General features: G+C 46.4%; 1 protein-coding gene across 4 annotated transcripts in view; it reads left to right on the top strand.

Moving 5' to 3' along the window:
• CAPZB (capping actin protein of muscle Z-line subunit beta) overlaps positions 1 to 26764 on the top strand; it is a 130859-nt gene that overhangs the window by 35250 nt on the left and 68845 nt on the right. For all 4 annotated transcript variants that reach the window (XM_014562229.2, XM_032495319.1, XM_006188275.2 and 1 more), the window contains exon 2: positions 23571 to 23660. In XM_014562229.2, the coding sequence (XP_014417715.1) occupies positions 23571 to 23660 (90 nt within the window). The remainder of the gene's footprint in view (positions 1 to 23570; positions 23661 to 26764) is intronic.

Here is a 26764-nt window from a genome sequence, read left to right as displayed (position 1 = left end):
GGGCTAAGTTTTAAATTCATCTTGGCCACATTGAAACAAAGCAACAAATACTACAAAATCCTTATTTCCCAAAGGACGATAGCAGTTATACATGCTGCTGATTGAGTGTTCTCAGTGAGGGCTGGGCTAGGTAGCACACCTCTTGGGGGGCCCACTATAATCTTGTGTGTGGCCATCGTCAGTTTTTGATCAGTGGAGTTGTAATTTGAGAAAGCACATTCAAGATTAGAATTTTCTGTCTGGAAAATAAAGCCTAGTTTCTACACAGTTACAAACCCTTGAGGGTAAAGTTAACAAAATCCAGTTGGCAGATGGACCACAGATTTTTAGAGATTGAGAAATACTTTCATAAAAAACTTGGAAAGTTCAAAAAAATAGATAAAAGGAGAAAAAGAATCACTTAATCTCCCTACCCAAAGAAAAACACTTAATATTTTCATATGTTGTTTCCAGGATTTGTACATTTTTTTCTTAGTTGAAATTAAATTTTTATATCCAACTTTGCAGATTTAACATAAAATAGATAATTTACCCATATTTTTAAGGACAGTTTACACAAACATTGTAATAATCACAGACTGTATGATCATTTCCTTGTTGTTGGGGAGGTTATCTCCAATTTCTTGCAGCACAACAGTGGGCATCTTTGTGCATAAATTTGAGTGATTTCTTAGGGCAGATTCCTGGAAGGGTATGAACACTGTAAAAGCTTTGGTTACATAATTGTCAGTTACTTTCTAAGAGGGTCGGACTCCCCTGCACCGTTTCAGGCATTCCAGTTGCTTTTCTATTCTATAGCCATTGTGCCTTTGATGTAATGCATAATCTTCCACTCACCTCTTCCGGATGGCTTATTGTCATATTATTCATTCTAACTTTGGCCCATTTCTTTTCACCTTCGAGGACTTCTAGGGAGTGGCATCTTGTCAGGGGCAGCTTTAAAGTTTCTGTTGCACGAGAGCAGTGTTCTCAGTTTTCCTGCACAGCGGCATCCTGGAGTCCGGGAGGTGTTGGGGCATTTGGGCCTGTGCTCGGTCTTCTCTGCCACTTGTCTTTGAGGCGAGCCTGGCAGCTTGGCGTGAGCCTTATGAATGGCTCTTCAGGGCCAGTGCTGTCCTGTGTCCTGTGTGCTCTGGAACTGAACCACTCCCCCACCCTTATCTGGTGAGCCTCTCCGTGTAGCCTGTTTGTCCAGTGACTCCTGAGAGGCTGCCAGCTTCCTCTGTTCCTGCCGCATGGTCTTGCCCTGTGATCCTGAGAAAAGCAGGGCCCGGAGCTGCTGGCCGCCTCCCTCACTGGCCCAGGCGGAAGTGGGGCAGGGCCAGGGGCCGAGCAGCCGGCACCTCAGTGCTCCAGGCCTGCCCCTGGTGTGTTTGTTTCGGCTGCTTTATAACTGTGTAAAATGCCCTGGTTTTAAGTGTATGATTCAATTCTGTAAATTTTTTAGTAAATTTACAGTTGTGGAGCCATCGCCACAATCCAGTTTGACAATATTTTTCTCGCTTCCAAAGGATCCCTCACACCCATGTACAGTGACTCCCGGTTCCTGCCCTTGCAACCTCAGATCATTCTCTGGATGTTTCATACATACGGAGTCATATGGGTTGCTTTTTAAGGATATTACTTAATTGTAAAAATAAAGCTTGCTGGAAAACGTCTGGGAGAATAGAAGCCGGGTTATCATTAGCAGTTAACTTTGGGGGGTAGTTACCTTTAGGCGGTGGGATTGTAGGGGAACTTTTTGTTTTCTCTAGTGCTTGAATTTTTTACAGCAAGCTCGTATTATATTTACAATCAGAAGAAAAATATAAAAGGAAAAAAGTGCATGTTTCATTTGTAGAAGATACAAAAAGTATAAAGAGGATGAAAAAATAAGTCACTCAAAATTTCGCCTCATGGATAAAACCACCTTTTTTGTGTGTGTTTTTCTTCTTCAGTCTTCTCTGAGCATGTTTTTAAAATACGGCTTTCATACTTAAAATTTTGCGTCCTGCTTTTTCTTACTAGCATCATGTAAGTTTTTTCTTCACCTAACTTAAAAAACCTTGGCAAACTGTTAATGATTTTAAGTGGTTCGTCTTAATAGTTGTGCCATAATTTACTCACACTGGTCATTAAGGTTGTTTTTACTTTTTGCTACTGTAAACAATGCTGAAATGAATGTGTAAAAAGCCTTGTGTAAGACCTCTGCAGAATTCTGGGCCAGGAGGTTTATAACTGAAAAAAATTTTTTCTCTCAATTTGGAACTATTTTTACAAAATTGCTTTCTAGAATTCTCTGAATTTCATCTACTCCTTGAAATGATGTATTTTGACCCTGAGGGGTGGGGTCGAGATTTCCAGGAGATGGCTCCTTTAGTCAGGTTGAAGAACAAGGTGGGAAGTGGCAGGGAAATGAGGAAAAAAAGCCACACCAGGGCCCTAAGGAGCCCGGCTGTAGTTTATCTTAACAAAATCTCATAATCTAGACGTTCAGGCACATTGTGTTTTCTTTAAATAATCGTTTTTTGTTCATCCTTGGTTTTCAGCAAAGGTTTGTGTATTTATATGGGTGAGGAAATGTTTTAGTTGTTTTAAGAGGGTCTGTCCAAAGAGGTTTTTGGTCAGATTCAAGCCAGGGTTGCCTAGGGGTGGGGAGGTGACAGCATAGAAACAGACTGTGAAGGGGCAGCCATGGGGGACACACACGGGGGACACGGGAGGGGCTGAGCCAGTTACACATACGCCTCTTTCTGTTGCAGAAGCTCCTCAGAATCTGAACAGAGGTTTTAAACCCGGGATGTGTGGGGTCTGTGAACCCACCGGATAGCGTGTTCAGACTTTAGTGCGTATGTGCATTTCTTTGGGGAGAAGGTCTGTAACTGTCGTCGCCTCTGGCCTTACAGAGGGTGAGAACCATGAACTGCCCTGCAGGGTTTCGTGTCTTCCTGGATGAGGAAGGTCTGGCACCCACCCCACGCTGCGGCCACCACACATCCACTGTGGGGTCTTGGTCAGGTGACCCGGCCTCTCTGCGCTGCACTTACCTTGTTTGTGAAGTGCTGGCCACACTGGAGGCACTCAGATTCTCATCAAAATTATTATTTGAATTTGGGCTCATGAAGTTTTTAAAGGCAGCCATGGACCAGAAATTGTCCTCAGTAACCTCATATCCCTCACAGCTGGGCCGAGTCTGGTGTTGTCAGTGTGACTCTGTTATACGGTATCTTGTTTACTTTAAAACAAGGAGTGGATTTAAAAAATACTTTTATAAAAAGACATGCTCACTGTAGAGAAGGGTATAATTTTTTATTCTGGGGGGAGGATAAAAGGTATGAATTCAGACCAGTGCTGCACTCATCAGAACACTGATGGGTAGACCTGTTTACCCATCAGTGTTCTGATGAGTGCAAATAATGAAGCCTTCTTTTGGTGCCGTTGTTGTAGTTAGTTAGCACAGCACAAGGGAGCTGTATTTTTGTGGTATTCCAACTAAAGCCAGAAGCAACGGAACTTTCCCAAAAACAGACCAGAGTTGGAGATTGTAGAGTGCCTGGTGGCATCTTTACAGGAAACCAGCAAGGGCAAAACTTTCCAAGCTGAAGGGTTTTTGGTGATTTCTGAGGATCCTGTGTGTTTTTGGTCCCTTACGCACCTGGACCGCCTCAAAGCTTTGTCTATGGCCTCCTTTTGCTCCTCCCTTAGAGGGGCTTCCCTGGACCAAGGGCAAGTGAGAGAAGGTTGCTTCATGTCCAATAAACATTAGATTCAAACAGACCTTGAAGCTGGCAAGAACCTAGCTTAGATGGGGTTCAATGCAAGGAAATGGTGCCTGATTTAAATTTTTAAAAAACTTTATCGTGGAACATTTCAAGTATATAATATAATGAGCTCCACTTACCTGTCGCCGTGGCCAGTCTTGTTTCATCTGTACCCACCCACTCCACCCTCTTCTAGCTGAAATTAGTTTGAATCATATTGTCTGGTTTCATTTTAATTAGCAGTCTAGGCCTCTCCATTCTGAGAGCAGAATTCTCCTACACACTGTACCAGGGTCTCAATGACCAGAGTGATGGCTGGCTTATGTTTTTTGAAAATTGTCAATTTAAATTTTTTTTAGCCTTTTTTTATGATTAAAATATAATGCATGCCCATTATAATTGGAAATCACAAAGTTTAGAGGTAATAAAGCCCCTATAATTCTAGCACTTGGAAACACCCCTGCTGTGATGACTTTGAAGGGCCCAAGTAGGTGCCTCTTGTGTGCCCCGGCACCTCGGGCTGCTGGTCTCTGCATCTTCTGCTCTGGGCCTCCCATTAAGCCACCTTTCATCCAGCATCATCAGTGCCTCTGTCTCTTTGGAGCCTGGGGAGGGTCCGATGTGGTCCTCTCTTTAGTTTGAGACTTGAGTGTGTTGGTGACACGCTGGGTGCATGTTGTACAGAAGGGTTGAGCACACCCGTCACCACCCTGCAGTTGGTGGCTTGTTCTTTATATACATGGTGGGTGCTCAAGGAATGGAGTTAGATGTGTGTGCCGTGCTCCTCTCCCACCGGGCCAGCAGGGCCTTCTGTTTCTGCCTTGAAATGCTTCTCTCCCCAGGCTGGCTGGGCAACAAAGAGGAGTCCCAGAGAAAATACAGTCCTTGTCAGTCCATCTCCCACACTCACTTTCCTTCCATGGAAAGTCCTGCAGCAAATTAACTCCTGGTGTGCTCAGGCCACCAGTGTGCCATGTGTTCCCACCCTCTGAAGGCAGGGAAGGGTAGACTGCAGGCTTGAGCCTGGACACACAAGCTGCACAGCCAAGAAATGCATGGCACACTAACTGGGCGTTCCCCTTTTCAGAGTTTTCAATCTTGGGTAGTATTATATTACGTATATTTTCTAATTACATCAACTGTTCTTTGAAAGCATGGTTTTTGACGTAATAGTCTGTCTTAAGGATAAACTAGAGTAAATTAGTAGAGTTGGTTGCAGTGATAGCTCTCCAGACACTAACTCTGAGTCACTCTGCCTAGGGGACCTCAGCTTGGATGTCTGCAGACTTTCCTCCTTATCTTGTTCCTTGGGGTACAAACCACATGTCCTAGCAGCATGGCAGCTCCTTGCTTCGGGTCCAGTGGTTGCCATCCAGAGCAGTTGACTTTAGCCTAGACTGAGATTCATCCTTTCACCACGGGGAAAGGTTGGACTGAGCCACAACGGTTGGATTTCAGGAGAAATGCTTAATCTACATAAGAGAGCAAGTTGTTTTTACATCACCTCTCGCAGCTTCTGTTTCTGACACATATCCATTACCAGTGTGTCTTGTATTAAAGTGTTTCCTGGGTGATTATATCTCGAAGTAACTTTTCCGCGCAGTTTATTGGATGTGTCAGTAATATGTGTGTGTTTCCCTACAGCTGTTGGAACAGTTGGTAGTGACCCCCGCCTCAGTGTGCTCTTGCCCTGTCCTGCTTCCTTATGCCTGGGGCAAAGGATGTGGTGGCAGCTGGAGAAACTGCTGACTTACTAGGTGTTAGGGCCTTGATTCCCTCAAAGAACCCCACCAAAAACCAGGGCTGAGTCTAACAGGAATAAGATCTCAGGTGAGTGGCACACGGCGCATTCAGTGAGTCAATGGAATTAACCCTGAGTTCGCCTGATGGTGAGTGGTCTCAGAATTGTGTCACATACAGGGCACAGGCAGAACCAGGAGTGCTCAGCCAGGAGGGCAGGTGCTCCGTGAGGAAGGACATGGTAGCTTGCTTCGCCAGGGATTTGCACATCCTTGGGGTGGCTCTGGAGGACAGAGAGACCATCAGTGAGTGGAAGTTGTAGTTGTAAGGAAGAGCTGCCTACACACCTGGGCTGTGTGGAGACAGGCTGCCCTGGAAATGGTCAAGCAGAGGCTGAAAGTCCCGATGCTGTAGGGATTTCATAAAGGGGAAGTGGGCCTCCGAGGTCACCAAAACTCAGATGCTGGAATCTTTAAGAACAAAAGACCTTTAACTCCAAGACTTTCCTAGTTGATACCATCTTTTCCCACATTAATACAAATGTATATGGTTATAGTCTACAAGAATGAGGTTGTGGTTAAGATGGTTTTAAAACTTTTATTCCTGTAAATGTAGAACGTTTGTGTGGAGGGGTTGGTTTCGTACTTTATCTCACCTTTCTGTTATGGGAGATTTTGGAATACCTTCCAAGAAACGTGTCGTTTCCTGTCTCTCTGATGGGCTCGCCCAGAGCCAGAAGACGGCTTTCCCACAAGCATCTCTCGTCCAGGCTGTGCCACCGCGCTCCATACCGCCTGGGACTTTTGTGGTCTTGGGTGGAACTCACTGATTCCTACATCCTGCAAGAATGAATCCTGGCCGATGAGGAAATCTGTTTTCCATCACTGATTGGAAACGGATTCCTACCCCTGCCCCCTTGCTCTGGATTTAATCTTCCTGTGAGAATCAGCTAAGCCATTTTCTCCCGTCAGAGGACATCCCAGCACTGACCAGCTGCCTGCTGTTGGTTATAAGGGAAACCAAAAGAAGGAGAGTGGGCAGCCTTCTTTGAAGGCCGCTTAGGGCCTGTCAGCCTCTGGTGGGGAGCCGGGCGCCCATCTGTGTACTCACTTCTGTGAACAGCTCGGTGTGTTTGAGAACTGAAATCCTAAGCCGGGCACTCTCCCAGGGCCCCTTGCTCCTGTGCTGAGACTCACGAGTGAAGCAGCACAGGGAAACGGAAGAGGTAGGGAAGATCTGCGTCTGGATTCCAGTTCCGCGTGTAGGCTTGGACAAGCCCTGGGACCTCTGTGAGCCCCGGATTCCGCAGAGAGCGTGGGAAGCCTCTGGGGTCATTTTCCAGAGTTCCTCGGCGTGCTGCTGGGCACTGAGACGCACGGGAAAACCTCCTCCTCTCTTCACTCAGCATGCTCTGGGTTTCCTTAAGTTTACTTCCTAATTGAATTTTCTCATTAAAACCTGCATTCCCAGAGCTTGGCCAGCGGTGCACTTTTGAGGTGGTAGAGGAGTGGCCAGCTCTCTACTTTCTTTTCTTTTCTCCACCAGCTTTACTGAGGTATAATTGAGGCCCACTAGGCAGCACATAGTTAAAGTGGACAATTTGATCATTTCTATTTGTTTTATGATAACACGTAACATCTGCCTCCCTGCTCGCCCCTTCCTCCTGCGCTGGATCCTGCACTCCCTAGCTTTCCAGCCACTTACTAGGCAGCGATTCCAGCTGGCAGAGCTGTAACAAGTGTTTCCACAAGCATTCCCACGATCCTTTAAGTGAGGAGCGTGACCTCGGAACCATGTGCCGTTTCCCCTCCCCTGATGTAGGAGGAGGTGGGAGGTAAGAACAATACTGGGATGGATAGAGTCCCTGTCTGGGGCTCTGCCGGAGAGCTGCGCATTTGTAGGCCGTGCAAACACTCGTGTTCTCCTGGGATTCAAGGGTTAGAAGGGGAAAGTGAATTGATTTCTACTATCATGTTAGAGGAAGGAGCCTAGCAAAACAGCCCCCCTGCTTTTCTCAGCTCTCCTATGGTGCCTCCCTTTCGTTTTGGTCATGGAACTTAGGAGCTGAGTATAAGAAAATGGGCAAAGTGAGGCAAAGATGTTTTCTCAGTGTCGGGAAGCTCTCCCGCTGGTGAGTTTGGAGGCCTGCCCTGCCGAGGGCCCTGGTAAACAGTTCATTCAGTTTCCCAGGGCTGATGGGGATACGGGGAGAATACATTCCTCACTTTGGGAACTCGAAAGGTGTCTTGCTGTGACAGGACCTGGAATGAGCTTCATGCCCATGTGTTTTGTTCGTAACCACTTTCCCAGTCGTAGAGAGTCTCCATTTCCTATTGAAGTCTTTCAGACGGTGCAGGAGCCGTGAGCATCTCAGGCTGGCTGGCTCTGCAGTCTTATTTATTCATGTGACTGAGCCACAGGAAATAATTGATATTACTGTTTATTTCCTTTGTTGGAAATGAGTGAGTGTCCAGCTCAAAACTTACTTTGGCAAGTTTGTCTCTGGGGGTTCATTTGCGTCCTGCGTGGCTCTGACTGTAATTTTCCTCCATAGGTGAGGAATGTCCTGGCTGGAGGTAATTAGGGTAATAACATCCCAGCCCTTTTGTCATTCAGCACCTTGTCCTCAAATTTCTCCTTCTTCTGCTCTCAGAAGCATGTTGTCAGGGCCTTTGGCCTCAGCCAGGGCGACATTTCTTATATTCATGGAAGACCTTAATGCCTGAAGTTACAAGATCACTTTTAGTGAAAGCTGTCAGTGAGTGGGTTTATGTATCCGGATGAGGTAGTTTGATCTCCTGTGGAATGGGGAGCGCTGTTCTGAGAAATCAAGCCTTCAGATTCATAAGGAATTGTCATACAAGCCATCCTTGAATTTCGGCCGTGTAGAAATTTGGGTTGAAGGAGGCTCAGCCCGAATCGCGGAGCCTGGCCTAGCCCTCCATTGCTCGGACAGCCAAGCCGTCAGGCTCTGCAGGCCCGAGCGCTTGCTGGTGCTCACGGTAACTGCCGTGCTGCGGACGCGGAGCCTAGCACTGATTTCTAGGGATTGGTGGGAGGCCAGAGAGGCCTTTGTTGTGAAATTTTAGGTTCTATCCTTCTACCATGTTTTCCCCTCTTGTCTGTCGACCTAACATATAAAAGTTACGCAGCAGTGACTGTGTCCCAGGGATGTGCTAAGTGTGATAGAAGGAGTATCCCCCTTGATCCTTAAAATAACAATACGCAATATGCATGTGCTGTTTAATTCCCCTCGTCTTACAGACTGGGAAACCTGAGGCGCAGAAGGGTTTGGTCACGTGTCCAGGGTCCCACTGCCAGAACCTGGTGGAGTCAGGATTCGAGTGCAGACCACCCCCTCTCAAACCTGTGTTGTTGACTGGGGTGCTCTGATGCCTCCCTCACTGGCTCAGCTGTGCAGAAGTGGATGTTAAGTTCCTTTTCTTTTGGGACCTCGAAAACAAAGAGGTGGCCGTGGTCCTCAGGACAAGAAGAGAGCGTGGTGGCAGCAGGTGGCCTGGCTGCCGGACAATACAGGGTAGGCTTTGGAGTCAGACAGACCTGCCTTTGAACCCCAGCTCCACCACCATTACCTGTGGAACCTCCCAGGGTCAGTTTCCACATCTGAGAATGACACCAGTACTTACCTCCTAGGACTGCTTTTAAGATTAGGTGAGATAGTGGCATATTAAACACTTAGAGCTGTGCCTTAATAAATTTTAGCTCTTATTTTTGTTAATGCATTTTTGAGCCCTTCAGTCGGAGCCTGCCGTGGAGTAAACGCCCAGTGAAGGGGTTGTTAGCAGTCGTTGTGGTGTTATTGGTGGCGCCTGCTTTGCAGGGCAGAGTGGGAGGTGGTACTCGTGCTGTGCAGTGTTTGAGTTTAGTCTTCGGTTATCAGAAAGATATTTGGGAATTAGAACTTATTGCTTCCCTTTCCTTTATTATTTTTGTTCATTGAAGGACATTATTCATTCATTCATTTATTCGTTTTTAATGGAAGTACTGGGGATGGAATCCAGGACCTCGTGCATGCTAAGCATGCACTCTGCCACTGAGCTATACCCTCTCCTCTCATTGAAGGGCTTTAAGCTCTTTACTCAGCTACCAGCTTCCTTGAGGCATAGCACTCAGCATTCAGTTGAGGATGGAAAGAGACAAGGTTTCGAGCTTGTGAAAATGTCTTATTGCAGAATGTTCTCTAGCTCTACGGAAACTTGTCTGTTGATAGAGGAAAGTATTCTCACTCATAAAGATCAGTTTCCTCTGTCCGGAAAGAACCAAAAAGGAGTGGCCGTGACTGCTTTGATTTTCAGGCTCTCGCTTCCTGGCTACCCACTTGTATGCCTTCAGGTAGTACCAGCTGCAGACGTGGAGGGAGGTGTGTGTGTGTTTTAACTCCATGTAGGAATGTTAGAGTCTTGTGCCCTGTGAGACTAAGCTCCTTGTAAGAGGATGGTGATAGTACCTGTTTTTAAATTGAGCACTTAATATGTTTCAGAAACTGTACTTGTTTCTTCACACATATTTAATGATAGCAAGGTAGGTTCTTGTTGTTGTTGTTGTTCGTTTCATTTGATGAATGAAGGAATTGAGGCTCAGGAAGGCGAAGGGCTTTTCCAGAAATCCATTGCTAGGAAGTGGCAGGGAAGGATTTAAACCCTCGTTTGCCTTGCCTGACTTCCAGGGCCCTTTGTGCCACCCACAGCCCAGCCAGGGAGTCTGTATTAGGTCGTAGATACTGAAGCCAGAAGGACCTCGTTTTTAGACCTCTTGCTGCCTAGTGTATCCTGATGGCTGGTAGCAGGGAGCTTTGTGACAGGTCTTAGGATTTGCAAGTTGATCACAGGTTGTTAAAGTGTTCACTGTGCTTCACCATCACCAAAGGATATGAAAGCTTTGGGTTCCAGAGGGCCCAACATTGTGGCAGGATTTCTTTGTGCTGTGCTGTGCCCATGGTTGACCTTGTAGAGTGTGGCACCGTAAGAAGGTGCTTCCCTTGAGTTGGATGGGGAAGGCAGAGATGGGGCGGTGGGGGGAGGTCTTCCATATTGATTCACACTGGCATCTGAAGTGGGAGCTCAGGAACCCAGGAAAGAAAGGGGCCAGCTGCTTTGGATAATGCGTAAGCACTGTGTTCTTCTCCTCAAGCCTCCCTTTGGATGTAAGTCAAGAGGGAACGCTGCTCTCTTCTAGGTAAAATGTTTAGATTGATGGAGGCTCTAACTGCTCCGAATTCTTTAAATCTTGCTACTCTCCCATCATGACTTGTCCTTGTGTGTTTGCAGTTTGGACCCAGGGTCTCCCCTTCACTTCTGGAAGCTGTGTGTGGTGTGTTATTGGTGGGATCCCGTGGCCAAACGTTATGGATTTCATCCAGGCCAACTTATAAATCAGTTTAGGGGAATGTTTAGGTGAATTGGCTTATCTGCTGTGAAAAAGAGAGTATACTTTTCTCAGCCGTTGTCAATGAACGTGTGGATAATGTTTTTTCCAAAAGAATTTTTAACTGTTCTTTAGAGTACAGGGACACTCTGCTTTAATCATCTTTGACTTTGGTTGAGAGCCTTCTTGAGTTTCTTGTGCTATCGAGGTAGAAATGGACAGCGTGTATGGCATCCACGGAAGACGTCTCAGGATTGCCCCCTCTTGCGTGTCTAACTACCAGTTGACAAAGTGGAGGGATTAGTTGCTTGTTACATGAAACCAGCCAGGATCCTGCAGAGGCAGCAGCTGTAGACATCTGTGAAACATTACTGATCGGACAGTAGGTAATGGCTCCTGCAAATCTTCTGAAGGGGTCCAGGAAGCCATCAGCCAGAGAAACTATCTGAAAAAGCCTTTACTGGTTTTGAGAAATCCACCCGTCAGTGACAGTGTCTGTGGGAAGAGACTCTGTAATGCAGGATGACAGGAGATTTTTCAGAGTTTGGTGCAGATAGAATTGTCCATGGTGTGCCCAGCCTGGAAGAAGTGTCTGATTTTGTGAGCTAGCAGGTTGTTCTCTAAGTCATTTGAAATTAATTTTGTTTCAGTTTGGGTTGTTTAACATTTTCTGAGAATGTTTGGTTGCAGGAGGCAAAACGTGTTTTGTTCTGTCCTTCTCTGTCATTTGCTGCTCAGGATCTGGGACAAGTCACTTAACCTTTCCGAGCCTTGGTTGACTTATCTGTAAAACTTGGGATTATAATGCCCATCTCATGGAGCTGGTGTGAGGCTTTCCCAAAACTCCCATGTGCAATGCCTGGTCCACAGTAGGCCCAGAAAGTAAGCTAGAGAAAAGAAAGTGTTATTAAGAAAATCGTAAGGAAAAGAAAATACACTTACAGCACAAATACGTATTTATTTTTTAAAACAATCTGTGTGTAAGTGGACCACTGTTCAAACCCATCGTGTTCAAGGGTCAGCTGTATATTTGTTCTTAATGATGCCACTGTTAATCCTGATAATACAGAGTTTTATTTTAAATTTTATTTTTTGAAAAAATGAATCCCATCCCATTCTTAAATTTTGACTTACAGTTAAACAGATGGAAAGCACTAAACTGTATAATAAAGAGATTTGTTTTCTGGTCCTGGCTTATTTGCTGTTTAGTTATATGGTAGGTCATAATTAGTTATGGGTAAGACTGGGCCTCAGTTTTCCTCATTAAAGAAAAAAGTTGCTGATTAGATGGTTTCTGAAATCCCCTTTAGCGTAACATTTCTATGATTGTCTGTTTTCAAATCTGGAGAGACGGAGGGAGGCACACCCAGGATAAAATGCTCCAGTTCACCCAGCTGGCCGATTAGCAGAGCCAAGAACAGTGCATGAGAAATCTGGCGAACAGCGATCCCAAGCAGTGGACTTGTCCGTTGTCATCTGACCTGGGGTGTTTCCCTGCGTAAAGTCATTGCCTCTGATTGCTTGGTACGGCCGAGTCATAAAAGGCAGTCGGCAGTTGTCTTTAGGTTGAGTGCTGATTGGGAGTGGAATTTTCCAGCAGAATACAGGTCGGCAAGCTTTCTGAGGGTTCGGCGGGGATGCACAGAGGTGGGGGGTGCAGGAGGAAGGGGGACCTCTGTCTGCTCACAGGGGAAGTAGAAGACACCAGAACACACCCGTGCCTCCTCGCCTTGCTCTGGGCAGTGACTCCGCTTCCACAGTTTGGATGTGCCCACACAGTTGTGCCTCCTCGGGGACCCCCGTTGCTGACTCCTCACTGAGAATTGTTGCCCTTCTACCAGATATACCCGGTGAACTTCGATCCCTGCGGAGAAACCATTTGCTGTTCTGCAGTTAAAGATTTGGGGGCTGTCAATACTGAACCGTTTATCTGGAGCCTTGTCCTTAGCCACACTGCGGCAGAGGTAGGGCTCCACCTCCTGAGTGTGATTCACTTCGGATCTTTCACTCCCTGAAGGGATGCTGTTGTAGTATTTGACACGGAGCCTATGTGTGGGTTGCTAAGTTTTGCTCCAGAATAAATACGTCAGGGAGAGAGGCACTTGGAAATTCTCATTGCTGGGTGGAGAGGGCAGGTAGTTTTGGGGTCTCTGCTAGGGCTGTCTCGTTTGTATATTTCCAGTGACCTCAGAGGGGCTTGGGAATACCAGTAAGTAGGGAGAGAGTGAAATGGTAGAAATATTTCCTGGTGTCATTCTGGACTGGGTAGGTGGGTCAGAAGACTTGGGAAAGAAAACTGAACAAGGAGAGAACAGTACTGGACAGAAGAACAAAAGGAAGGTCTTTTGTGGGTGAATGTGGAATTTGGTCGGCTCTTACTGTCCTGCCCAGAAGGTCCACTTTCTTCTCCCGTTTTGGCTTTAGTGGGGGCCATCAGTCTGTGCATTGATGGTAAACAGGGCATTGTGTGGGGTGAGAGTTGTGAAAGTCTGCTCTCCTTTGTCAGTGCTTAATGACTTGGAAACTGAAATAACACTCCACCTACCTTTCTAGAGACTCCTGGCAGCCTAAATGGAAAACTTGCGTCAAATGAGCAAAAAATCAGGGTGGAAAGGGCTATTGAGCACCCAAAAACTATTATGTAAGAGTCCTAGCAGATAAGCCACGTGCTTTGCACTCTGGGAGAGTTCCTGCCGTTTATGGAGGATGGACCTTGGGGACACCCTTACGGGTCAGATGCTGTGCCAGGAACGTTACCTCACTCTCAGTGGCCCTGCAAGGTGGAGAGTGTGGTTAGGCCCGTGTTTTAAAGTTTTAAAAACTGAAGCTCCACAGGATTAAGTGATGACTTGCTGAGTTCTACCCTGGAGGTTAAATGGAAGAATAGGAATTTTTATTATTAGATCACATATGTGCCTTTAGGGTCTTAGACTTCTTTGAGAAAAGGATGAAAGCTCTGGGCCCTTAATCTTCGAAAAACGTGCACACACACCCCTTCACACACTGTCAAAGCGCCCACAAAACCGGGACTGTGACTCTGGACCCCAAGTTATGAACCTGTGGTTCATTCCTTCTCTCAACGTTTGTTTGTTGGTTTGTTTGTTTATTTGTTTGTTTGTTTTTAAAGACAGATAGGTTTCTGATTTCCTAGCCCATAGCAGATTAGATGAGAAAGTATAGCTGATGACCTGACAGAAGAGGTAGAAAAATTTAAAAAGCAGACACAGGGCCATGTTCCAAGAATGGATGCTCTAAATGGTGTCCCTTGGCCAATGAGAAATGGTTTGACTGTGTTCATTGCTTTGTCCTCATGTGAAGACATGGACCTTGTACAATATTTTAGAGGGAGTCCCATCTTTCAGGATTAATAGAAAGTTGGTACATTCATGCCTCAGTATCCATGAGAGATTGGTTCCAGGAGCCCCTGCAGAGAGAGGGACCAAAATTTAAGGATACTCAAGTCCATTATATAAAATGACATAGAACAGTGATTCCTGTCAGCCATCTGAATCTGTGGGTTTTGCATCCCTGGAGACAGGGCCAGCTGTGCTCTGGTTATCTGGAAAGGTCATGGGGAGGCGCTCTTGGCACCTATGTGATAATGGGGTACCTCTCTGTGTAGAGTAGGAGGGTGTGGTCCTTCCTTCCTGTGTCTTACTGTCTTCTTCCTTAGGTGCAAGTTCCATGAGGGCAGAGACCACATCCGAGCGGTCCAGCTCTGTGTGCCCAGCGCTTCCCCTGCACTCATGTGCTTCCTCAGGGACTGAGTCAGGTGGAAAGATAGAAACCTCTTAGCATGCGATGTGGGGTCAAGTGCTGGTTCTGCCACTGTCTATGTGACTCTGCAAAACTTTCTCTGAACCTCATTGCATGTAAAATGAGGGGCAAGACTTAGAGAAACTTGAAAAGCCCATCCAACTCTGAATTTCTGTGATCCTAGCAGAATGTTTTAAAAGCAGAAGCTTGTAAAGTGATCATGTTTTCATGGTGATCAAAATGACATTGACCCAAGGCACTGAATTATCCACCTTGATGTGGTTAATTTTACGTTGAAGATGACATTGACCCAACTATGATGATATACTTGAACGCCAAAAGGTTGAAGGAGGCTTGGTCTGCCAAGTGGGCTCTCACTGTGGCTTTGATTAACTTGATGTGAGGTTTTGGGTTTTCCCATGGGAACAGAAGTCATCCAGAGGGAATGCTTTTGCTTGGGTTTGTGGAGACATCACCCTCCATGTGCCACTGTCATCACTGTGTCCCTCCCAGAAGATTCAACCTGAGGGCAGTCAGTCAGTGGAAGAAACACTTTTCTTTTTATTAATCCAAACTGTGCAGTTTTCCAAAGTGACCTACAAATGAGTAGTTGGCTGGACCGGCCTGTGAATCTTCCCCAAATAGCCCCCGGCACAAATTGTTCCTGAGCCACATAGTGGAAAACAGACTCAGCTTTTAAACAAAGTTGCTTGTTGGGTCACAGATTATGCAGGACAAACCATGGTTGAGTTAGACTCCATAAATTTGTGATAAATCGGCCTGGGCTCCAGTGACATTTACCTTCGTGTTGTCTGTGAAGTGTTTGCTGAGCCTCTTGGGAATGTAAACCAGTGAAGGTTCTGCTGAATCTAAGAACAAACTATAAAGGCCTTGAAGCTTTGATTGGTTGTTTATGTGTAGACAGATGCTGCGAAGTGACAGTGCTGTGTTGGCCAGTCACGAGAGCAGCCCAGGCTCAGAAATCGCAGCAGTTTGAGTTACTGATCGTCCTTAAAATTCCAAACACTGTTACAAAAGGGCGCACACAACCACACACACGCCAGCCAGGCTGCGGCATCATCTCCTAGCGGGTGGTCCCCGCTAGAAAACTTAGTCATCTCCGACTTCTCGTTCCTGGTAGGTAACCTGTCCTGTCTGCTCTGTCTCTTGAAGACTCTGGCCCTCCTGTCCTCTCCAGCCATACAGCCAGAGCCCTGGTTGTTGCGGAGGTCCCCCTGCTGACCCAGACTGTCTCCCACAGTCGCCAGCGGCATCCTTCTGTGTCAGTCATCATTGTGTCTAACAGAATCACCCCAAAGCCTAGTGATGTTTTAAGTAATCATGTCATCTGAATCTCCAGTGGTTTTTTGGGCCAGGAATTCAGGAGAGCCTTAGCTGGGCGTACTGACTGGGGTTTCATGCTACTGCAGTCCGACAGCTGAGGCTGGAGCAGCGCAGGCCTGGAGCAGTGGGGGCTGGCCAGGATCTCACTTTCCAGAGTTGCAGGGCCGCCTCCTGTGGCTTTCCCGCCTGGGCTCAGTCACTCCTCTTTACAGCATGGCCACCTTAGGGCAGTTGAGCTGGTGACGTTGCAGCTTGGGGCTGCAGCTCTAGGCGTCAGCAGGCAAGGCCGAGGGTGAGTTGACTTTCGTGATTTGGCCTCAGAGGTGGCAGAGATCGGGTCTGCTGTTCTACTTTGATAAAAGCCTGTTCCAAGGGGAGGTGACACGGACGCCACCTCTCGCTGGGAAGAATGACAGAGTCACGTTGTAAGAGGGACAGGTGGGGCGGCAGGGCTTGTTATGGCCATTTTTGGAAACTGTAATCTGCTTCACCTTCTAAGGCACAGCAATACGCCTCTCATTCCTCTGTGGAGAAGCCTTCAGGGGCTCCTCATTCCTTCTGGAGAAGAAGATTTTAAAGTTTTAAAGCCCAAACAACATGGCACAGAAGCTGTACCTGTAATGTCGGCAAAGGCAGAAGTACAGGGAGTGGGGCGGCTCTGCGGAGCCCCAGAGCCGGCCTGCTGTTGGCCCCCCGGACCAGGGCCGCACCGCCGTGGGGCCCTTCCTCCTAAGCGCGGTCACCTCCCAGCCTGTCCCCCGTCTCCCGGCACCTGCTGCCCCACGTCTCCCCAGGGCCCCTGCTCAGCTCGCGGTACCTGACTTGGGTGGCCCCTCTTGTGAGAAATATTGGGCGGGTCCACGTGCCACTCACACACTGTGGCCCTTTACTGCCACGGTTTTCTTTTGTGGATGGGGTGTTTATTGTAGTCAACGTGAGTTTATCACAGGTTGGGACATGTCCTGTTGTCTGCATCCCTACCCAGGAACTGAATAGCTGTTGTCTGGTGATGGTTTCCAAGTTAATCTTTGCCCTTGTAGTTCATTTAATAGGCCGGATTTTACTGTATGCAAGTGATTGACTGTCTGGGGTCTGAAAAGTGGTTGGTAGATTTTTTTAAGCCATAGTGTTTTCTTTGACTGACTGACTTACTCTGAGAAATTGTTCTAGTGTCTGTTAACAGTTATTTTACTTGTTATAGGGTGATTTATTAAACAGTTTGTGTTTTTCTTTAAGTCATGTGAAAAGCCAGCAGAAAGTGGAACATTCTCTAGCTCAGTTTATATTCTGAAAAAACACCACCAAATGCTTAAACCCGTCCCTCGGAGCCTCACCAGCTTACGGCGGGGAAGCCGTCCCCTCCTTATCCCAGCATCCTTACAAGGGCTCGTCTCCGATCTTTTTCTGGATAGGTTTTGACTACACTGTAAGTTCCTGGAGACAGGGACTTTGTTATTTTCACCGTTCAGCATCAGAAACAGTGCTTGTCACCTAGGAGACGCTCAAATAATTATTGAATGACTAATTGAATGGGCACAGAATTCTGGAGAGTGAAGTGACGTGGTCATTCGTTTGCTGTTTACCTTGTGAGCTGGACCCCCACCAGCGGAAGGTGGAACTGGGGAAGCGCGTTTTATGAGGAAAGTGTCAGGATCAGTTAGGAGTTTGAAGGAACTGTCACGTGGAGAGCCCTTTGTCATGGGATGATAGTACACAAGATAAGTAGGAAGCCAATTAGCAGTGACCAGGGCAGGAAATCCTAGGGAAATAACAGATACATGAAGAAGTGCAAATCAGGGTGTTGTGAGCTGTGCCTCGTTTGCACCCTTCTGCGTCCCGTTGTTGTGGACATCACACTCGCATTGTGATAATTTCCTCTCTTGTGGATGGTTGCTTGAGCATCAGGACTAGGTTTCATTCACTGAGCCTGGTCCAGGGCCTGGCCAGTGGTTGGCACTCAAGGCATGGTTATTGAGTTGAAACCGAGTTGTAGGCCTGCAGGGGGCTACTGAAGGGTGGGGCAGGTGGGACCCAGTGGGTACATCTGCACTTACACTAGGAGACAGTGCACAGGCCACCTAGGAGAAATCTTAGAGGCCATCTGGCCCAAATCCCAGGCCATGAGGTTAAGTGAGCAGACTAAATCACAGACATCCAGTGACAGTGCAGACTTCGGACTCTGAGCACCCGAATCCCAGTTCCTGTCCTTGCTTGCTCTTGTTTGTATTTTTTTCTACTACCTTTAAAAAATATTTAGTGAAGTGAAATGATGACAATGAAGCGGAATAGAGAACTCAGAAATAAACCCATGCATATATGGTCAGTTTATTTACGAGAGAGGAGCCAAGAATATACAATGGGGAAAGGATAGTCTCTTCAAGAAATGGTGTTGGGAAAATTGGACAGTCACATGCAAGAGAATGAAACTGGACCACTGTCTTACACAGTACACAAAAATCAATTCAAAAAAATTTAGGTAATGGGGGAGGGTCTAGCTCAGTGGTGGAGCCCATGCTTAGCATGCATGAGGTCCTGGGTTCAATCCCCAGTGCCTCCATTAAAATAAATAAGTAAATAAACCACCTCCCCCTGTGATATCACAGATAAAAAGTGAAAAATATGAAAATAAAATAATCCATAAAAAATTTAGGTATCTGGTAACTATAAAGGAACACATGTGTAAGCTTAAGCATCATGATACCATGACTATCCTTGAACCCACTGTTCTGTGCACAACCTAGACGAATATCGACTTTGATCTTCTGCTGATGGCTTCTTCCCTTATAACTACTCTTCTCACTTCTCTGAATTTTGTATTTATCATTCTCTTGTCTTGGCTAATAAGAAAGCCTTGCCATATTAGTTTGAAATACACACACACACACACACACACACACACACAAAATAATAAAGTTCAGTATTGCTTTTTTTTCCTCAAAGCTTTTCTTTAATTGACTTTTAAAAAATTGCAGTATAGTTAATTTACAGTGTTAGTTTCAGGTGTCCAGCAGCATTGCTTGTTTTTGCACTTCCCAGAAGGGGCAGCATCCTGGGAGGTCCCCTGGGACTTGCTTCCCCACCCGAGCCCCGCCATCGTTCTGTTTCTGCGGTCACTCATGTTGTTGCATGTAGCTGTAGATCATCCATGTTTTCTTCATTCTCTTGTGCTATTTCCTGTCTGGACCCTTCAGGACTTGGGATGACTCCCAAGTGAAGGGCTCCAGCTAACTCTAATTTTAACTTTTTATGAGCCATCATTAAGCTTTCCCATGTTGCTTGGCTTATAGGAAACTTTAAATCCTTTAAATTTAATGATAGTTAGACATCTTTAGCTCTAGAAATCTGTAATGAATATTTCCTATTAAGATTATTGGGATTAATACAAAACATGAGTGAGACCATTTTTGTAGTAGTATTTTAGTGCTTTCCACTAAATACAGTCAGAGGACGGTCCAGAAGGAAGCCTTATGTTACCAGCACACCCGGGGGGTGGGTGGTGGTAAGGCTGTGATCAGCATATTGGGGTTGAGGGTATGTGAATAGGCGCCACAGAACAGTTAAACAATGCCTTTTCATGTTGACTCTCCGGTCAAGTTACGACTTTACTTTTCCTGGCTAATACAGTACTCAATTTCTGCTTAATCTCTTCTGAACATCCCGCTATGTTCTGGATTAAAGATTCAGTGTAGCTAGGCTTCAATCTAAAATTTTTTTTCAAGTTCTCAGGAATATTGTTACTATCCAGTTGAAACTGTTTCCAAAGACCAGAAGTTTTTAATGTTATGGGTAGTCTGTGATTTAGAATTGTATATAAAATGTTTCTGTGCACATGCAGTTTTCTGGGACCTTACATTTATCTGTCTGGGAGTATGCAGTCCCTAAAACAGTTCTTTTAAACAAGGGTTTCTCAAACTTGACTCTACTGACATTTTGGGCCACGTTATTGGGGTCTGTCCTGTGCATTGTAGGGTTTTTAGAAGCATCCCTGCCCCCTCCCCAGTAGATACCAGTAGCTCCCCGCCCGCACAGTGATGACAACCAAAAATATCTCCATACGTTCCACATGTCTCCTGGGGGTTTGTGGGGAGGGCACAGTCAATCCCAGTTGAGAAATGCTAATACACACCATTTTTTTTTAATAGACTTGATTTTTTGAGAACAGTTTTAGATTCATAGCAAAATTGAGCAGAAGCTATGGAGATTTCCCATCTCCTCCCTGCCTGCCTCCGTGAACACGCGTAGCCTCTCCCACTGTCAGCTTCCGCCAGGAGAGCTGTAGTTGGTGAACCTACACTGCCACGTCATAACCACTCAAAATTCATAGCCTCCATTAGGGCTCATGTTCTGTGGGTTTGGACAAACTGAAAATGACACGTACCCACCACGATAGTATTATCCGGGATAGGTCTCTGCCTGTGCTCATCTGCTCCCCTCTAGCCCCCAGCAACCGCTGAGTTTTTTTTTTTTAACATTATCTCTGTAGTCTTGTCTCTTCCGGAACGTCATGCAGCTGGAGTCATATAGTTGGTAGCCTTTCTAGATGGGCTTCTTTCATCAGGTCTTTTCATGATTTGGTAACATTCCATTGTCTGGATGTACCACAGTTTCTTTATCCACTCGCCTACTGAAGGACATCTGCCTGCTTCCAAGTTTTGTCAAAAATTAAAGCTGACATAAACATCTGTGGGCAGGTTTTTGTGTAGACACTAGTTTTCAGCTTCTTTGGGGAAATACCAAGGAGCATGACTGCCCGATTGTGTGTTAAGAACACGTTTAGTTTTGTAAGAAACCGCCAAACTGTTTTTGAAAGTGATGGTACCATTTTGCCTGTCCACCATCAAGGAATCAGTTACTGTTGCTTCATATGCTTTTCAGCTTTTTGTGTTAACAAAATTCTGGATTTCAGCCAATTCTAGTAGATGTGTAATGATATCTCATTTGCATTTGCATTTCTCGGTGACGTGATGTTGAGCATCTTTTCATATGCTTATTTGCCACTGTATCTCTTCATTGGTGAGATGTCTGTTAAGGTCTTTGGCCCATTAATTTACACCTTTTAACTAATTTAACTTGAATCATTTAGGGTTTTCTATTCCTGCACGGCCAAGGGCGTACATAGCTATTTTATGGAGTTTGAACACCTAGCTCCAGTTGAGGGCAACAGGAAAAGACTTTAAGGTTGGGTTGAGTCAGGCAAGTGTTATAAAATATTTATATTTTTAAATTTTTTAAATTAAATCACATTTTTGCACACATACACAAAAAATACTCCCATTCAAACCCATACCACTATTTTTAAACATTTCACAGCTATTAGCTAAATCATCCCAACAACCCCGTGAAGTAGGTATTAATCCCTATTTTATGGACTGTCAACCTTAAAAATAAAACAGCCAGTTATTTTACTGGCAAAATGGGTTTATTCAGGAATAGCAGAGAATTGCAGTTCAGGAAAAGAATAGCAAAAACTATACACAAGTCCAGCAAACAAAGGAGAGGAACATTATAGAAAAAAGCGGGCACAGAGAGGGGTGCTTTGAAGGAACGTCCGTTGGAGGAAACTGAGAGTTCAGGGTGATGGTGGCTTCCCACTAGCTGGGGTTGTTCCTGAGCAAGGAGAACTCTTATTTCCTCCTCTGGGGTGTAGAGACCCCTTCCTGCTGGGAATGCAAGGTACCTCTTTCCCTATTGGAGTGTGTTGACTGGTAGTGCAAGAGAGCTCCCCCTTCTGCCTCTGTTTCTATTTTCAATGGGGTTTCCTTTATTCCGTTTCATGGGATAAATAAGCAGAGATTCCTTGAAGTTAAGAAATTTGCCCAGGGTCATAAGTTACTGAATGCCAGAAGAGGCTGTTGGCTATAAGTCCCTCTAGTGTCAAATCAGTTTATTTGTGTTCCTGACCCTAGAAGTGGTGTCAAAATGTCTTACCCTGGCAGCTGGCTAGACCCACATCACCGTGGCCTTGGCTGGCATAGAAGACATGGCCCAAGCAGGGAATACCTGGTTGCTGGAGTGTTTCACTAAGCAAAGCAAGTGCTGTAAGTTCCCTGGAGAGAGAGAGAGAGAGAGAGAGAGAGAGAGAGAGAGAGGGGGGGGGGGGGGGGAGAGGGGGGGGGGGGGGGAGGGGGAGGGGGAGAGAGAGAGAGAGTGTGTGTGTGTGTGTGTGTTTCTCTGCAGGTTATAGCCAGTTTGTTGTATGTCTCAGAATAAATTGTCACTGATAACCATATTGAGCAGGGGATAAGGTTTTTTTGTTTTTGTTTTTTTCTTTTTTGAAAACAACCTGCCGTGCATGCCATATCAATTACCTGGAAGTGAAATTGCCTCCAGTTAATTTAATGTGTTATGTCTTTGGTGTGGATAAAGTGGGTCCTTGTCCCGCAGCCTGTCTGTGGTTCATTTGCCTGGAAGTGCTAATGGGGCCATAATCAAAGGTTTTATACATATATAAATATAATTTTTTCCCCCAAAGGTTATATTTAATTACCACCAAATGTTGTGTTGCCAGGAAGACCTTGTGTAGTCTATGAAGATTCTTTAGATTGTTGGTTTAGGGGTTTTAAAAATCCCGAGATAGGCCTGAGCAGAGCGGATTCAGGATACAAATCAGAGAGTGCGTCGGGTTGGTTGTGTCGGGGACTCCGTCTGCCTTACTTGCCCATCTTGGGGTCGCGTGTGATGTCCTCACCATTTCACCGGGCCTCCTTTCTCACCTTGTTTCTGGTCATTCCTCCTGTGGCCTCTCCTGTGCTGTAGCCCACTGTGCACGATTAATACTTTGTTCTCTACCAGTCTTGCCCCCAGTCAGATCCTCCCTCCCTCCCTTCATTATTTATTACGTATTTGTGGTGACTGGCACATGGTGGCTCTCTGCAAATATTTGCAGCATGAATATGAAATGGAGGGCTTATTGTGAAGCACTCGTGCACAGCTCAGGGAGGGTGCTCAGGGAACACCGGCTGTCTGGATCCTCCCAGACCTACCCCCAGTTTATGCACGTGTAGTTCACGTGGCCAGCGAGAGCGGGCGCTTGGCTGTAGGTGGTACAGGTCTTGGTCTGTTTTGCAAGGGCCTGGCACCCAGGAAGGTGTACCCAGCCTCAGCTGAACGATTGAAGAAGTGTAAACATCTGCGCGCATCTTGCCACTTGTTTTTCCCCTGGCGTGGAGCTCATCCAGCATATTTCCTGATGTTCACGTCCAGGTTCCAGCAAAGGACAGTGCCTAACCTGTGACGCGAGCCAGCTCACTGCAGAACCAGTTGGGAGTTAATACGTCTGATGGTCTGTCTCATTGGGGAGGGAAAGTTGATGGGGCTTTGAGATGTGGGTAAAGCAAGGCAGCTTTCCCAGCTCTCCAGCCCACCTCCCACTTGCTTAACTAACTTTTGGATGTTTCCACTTGAGACAGACACTGCTACCAGAGAGGGACTGGTGCATCTCCCTCCAGGAGATGTGGGGGAGGGGCCCCCGCAGGCCTGTCTGGTCTCAAGATGCCCCAGCAAGCTGCAACTGCGAGGATGTTTTTGAAAAGGGTTTTTGTTTTGTTTTGTTTTTCGTGTTTCTGGTGCACAGTGACTCAGACGCTCCTGTCTCTCCCTTGACAGAGTGACCAGCAGCTGGACTGTGCCTTGGACTTGATGAGGCGCCTGCCTCCACAGCAAATCGAGAAAAACCTCAGCGACCTGATCGACCTGGTAAGTGCCTGTTTGTGTGGTTTCTTGTGGGGCTGGGGCTTGGTTGCCTTTGTGTCCCCTCTTCCCTGCAGAATTCAGAGCACGCAAGAAACCTTCTCTCTCTCCAGCCAGGCACCCTCCTGGGTTACGAGATTCCTCCAGACAGAGGTGAGGTTCCCATGGTTGCCGTTCTTTCAGTGCCATCTGTGTTGTTAATAAAACCCAACACAGGCACTCTGATTACAACCTGTCCTCTTGCCCCCGATGCCTTGCTTTCACTTGCTTGGAGCTTACCTTTAGGAACAGGGAAGAAGAGGCCACACACATCCAGCAGGCTTCTAGCAGGGCCCGGTACCAGGTTCTGCTAGTCTCTGCCACGGTGGATGTTTCTCCAGCTGAAGCAGTACAAATGCTTTATGGCTTCACTTCTAGCTTGAAATGGAATAAAACCCAAAAATTGGCTTAAAAAAAAAGAGCTCATCACATGTAATTTTTAAATCTTTACTTGTGTATTCATATATGTGGAATGATTGGTCTCAAAATGATGCCAAAGATTAACTTGCCCCATAATGTTATTTGAAAATGTTCACAGTATTCGAAAACACCTATAAAGCTATGGGAAATAATGAAAAGAAGTAAAATAAAATCAGTCCTCAAGAGCCAACTGAGTTACTAGGTCATTTGGCCAGTGGGTTCCAACTCCGGGTCAGAACCTGAGCCCTCCGAGATTGTCCCCTATTCTTTTCATTGTGTCCCCTGCCTTCTTGGGTGTAACCATTAGTTGCCAACCATTGCTATCAGTTAGATTTCATTTAAAATGGTGACTTGAGAACTTGTTCTTATGCCGTAGTGATATATTTAGTTCCATCGTGTGAATTCAGAACAGTTTTACTAGGGAAAAAACGTTACTGCAGGAGACTTGCATCATTCACAGATAAAACTCTTCACAGAGGTCTGGAAGGTCCATTGTGCAACTATTTGTATTTACAGGGACACAAACTCCCAGCGAGAGGCAGCTGTGTGAACAGTCAAACCTGTGGGCGGAGTTGGGGCTTGCTATCTTTTCTGTGTAATAATTTAGAAGCGAGGAGGAGATTTCTCGAGGTAAATAGTGCTGATGAGAAAGCCAGCTGCAGGTGCTTGTGATGGAAGTGAGGAAGTGGTGGATGGAAACTGACAGGTCCTGGCTAGACAGATCTCCATTTTAGACGAGTGTTAAAGAACAGAAGGTTGAATTGTGATGCAAGTGAACCCACTATATGCTCAGAATTGGGGTCACACACCCAGAGCCCGGGGTTGGGGGTGGGAGGTGGAATAGATCCCTAAAACGGCCTTGGTGTAAAGAAGGGGTCTGGCGGGTGGACCCTTTGTTGCAGGCGCTTCTTGTCCTGTGGGAGTATGAGCATCTGTGGCTTATTTTCAGGTTTTTCTGGGGGTGCCATACACTTGGAGTTTTATGTGGAAGAGCCTAAGTGTTAAACATTGGCTCAGACATTGGATGAGCGTATGAAATGTGAGTCAAAGAAATGATCTTTACTGGGAAATGATGAAATGTTAAGTTGGATAGGTAGGAGGTGTCCTTGAAAGTTAGCAGGGAGGGCATGCACGTGATGTGAAATTGTCACCATCTGCCCACTTAGGAACTTTTGTGTGCAGTGCCGCGTGCTGAGCAGTTTACCTGCATGGCCTTATTTACTGCCCATCAGTCCTTCGGGGTAGCACTGCAGGGTGCAGCCTGGGAGGTGCTGTGTGCCTTCTTTTTCTGGGTCGGAGAGTTTTGATTGATCGTGTGCGGGTTGGGTGGGGTGCATGGGAGGAGGGGGCTGAAGCCGAGGGTGGGGTCCGGCCCCGCACTGGGTCAGCTGCAGAGACTGCTGCTTTCCCGCTTGGCCCAACGGCGTGCTCGGCTGCGTTTCTGCTTAGTTCACCGATGTAGTTATTACTGTGATTTAGAAATAGACCAAACATAGAAGTAAGAAGCGATGAGCACATTTTTCTCAGCGGAGTCTTCTTGGTGTTCAACAGGCTGTCTTGTTCTTATGGCAGTGGAAGTGTTTTTCCGCAGCTGGGCAGTTTCTCTGTGGCTCCCTCGTCACTCTGTATGTCAGATGCGCAGGCAGCTGCACTGGTGGGAGCCTGGACAGCCAGTTCCCTCGCTGCACGAGCTGGTTTTACTTGGGCTCAGCAGGGAAACCACAGCGTTGATGGTGATGGGAGGCGCATCAGGAGCCTTCTTTCGCCCCAGGTGAGAGAGGCAGCCTGGGGGCTTAGTGTGCTGGTGGGAACTTAGGCCCAGGTTGGACACACCACACTCTGTCCCTGATAGGCGACGTGTGGTGTGCGGCAGCCCAGAGATTACTGCCAGAACGCGCTACTCTCCCACTTTTAACTCTGTCTTCTGTGGAATGTGGCTGGAGGAGGGGAGGGAGGCAGACGTAGGTTGTGGGGTCGGCAGCTAACACTCGCTGAACACCTGCTATATTCCCGGGGCTGAGCTGGATGCTGCCGTTTGTGTTATCATTTCATCTAATTTTCACAATACCCCTCAAATGTCCGTATCACCACTTCACCTTTTTTTAGGTGATGTAGACTCTGAGGAAGAAGCAGGGCAGTGCTGTGGCGAACTAGGTGGCACAGGAATCCTGACTGCTCCTCCTGGGATAGCTGCTGGGAGCCTTCGGGTCGAATCACTCACACTCAGAGCAGCAGATTAAATATGGTGCATCTTCCTCATGTGTCTGTCTTACCTGTCTGGGGAAGAAGTGTTAAATAATTTGATTCATTATTAATCTAAAATATTAAGGCATAGATGTATTATGGAAAATTATTTAAAGTTCACATAATTAAAAAAAAGTAAAGTAGAGACATGAAAGACATTCCCTTCTTAGAGCTGGGCCACTTAGGATGTGCAATTTGCTTTTGTCCGCTGCTTCATGGGGAGGCTGGACCCCTGCCGGGTGGTATGGGGACCAACCTTGGGCCCCTGTCTCCCTGCTGAGCCTGAGCAAGATGCCATGGTGGATTCCCATCAACCGGGAATGGACTGGGGATTTGGTATTCTCATTAATTTTTTAATTTGAACTATGATGAGTGTCAAAATGGAAATGGAGCATAACTTTTCAACG

The sequence above is a fragment of the Camelus ferus genome, chromosome 13 (genome assembly GCF_009834535.1).
Source record: "Camelus ferus isolate YT-003-E chromosome 13, BCGSAC_Cfer_1.0, whole genome shotgun sequence".
Taxonomy (NCBI): Eukaryota; Metazoa; Chordata; class Mammalia; order Artiodactyla; family Camelidae; genus Camelus; species Camelus ferus.
The sequence above is the reverse complement of the archived record's forward strand: the minus strand, read 5'-3'. Positions and strand labels throughout refer to the sequence as shown.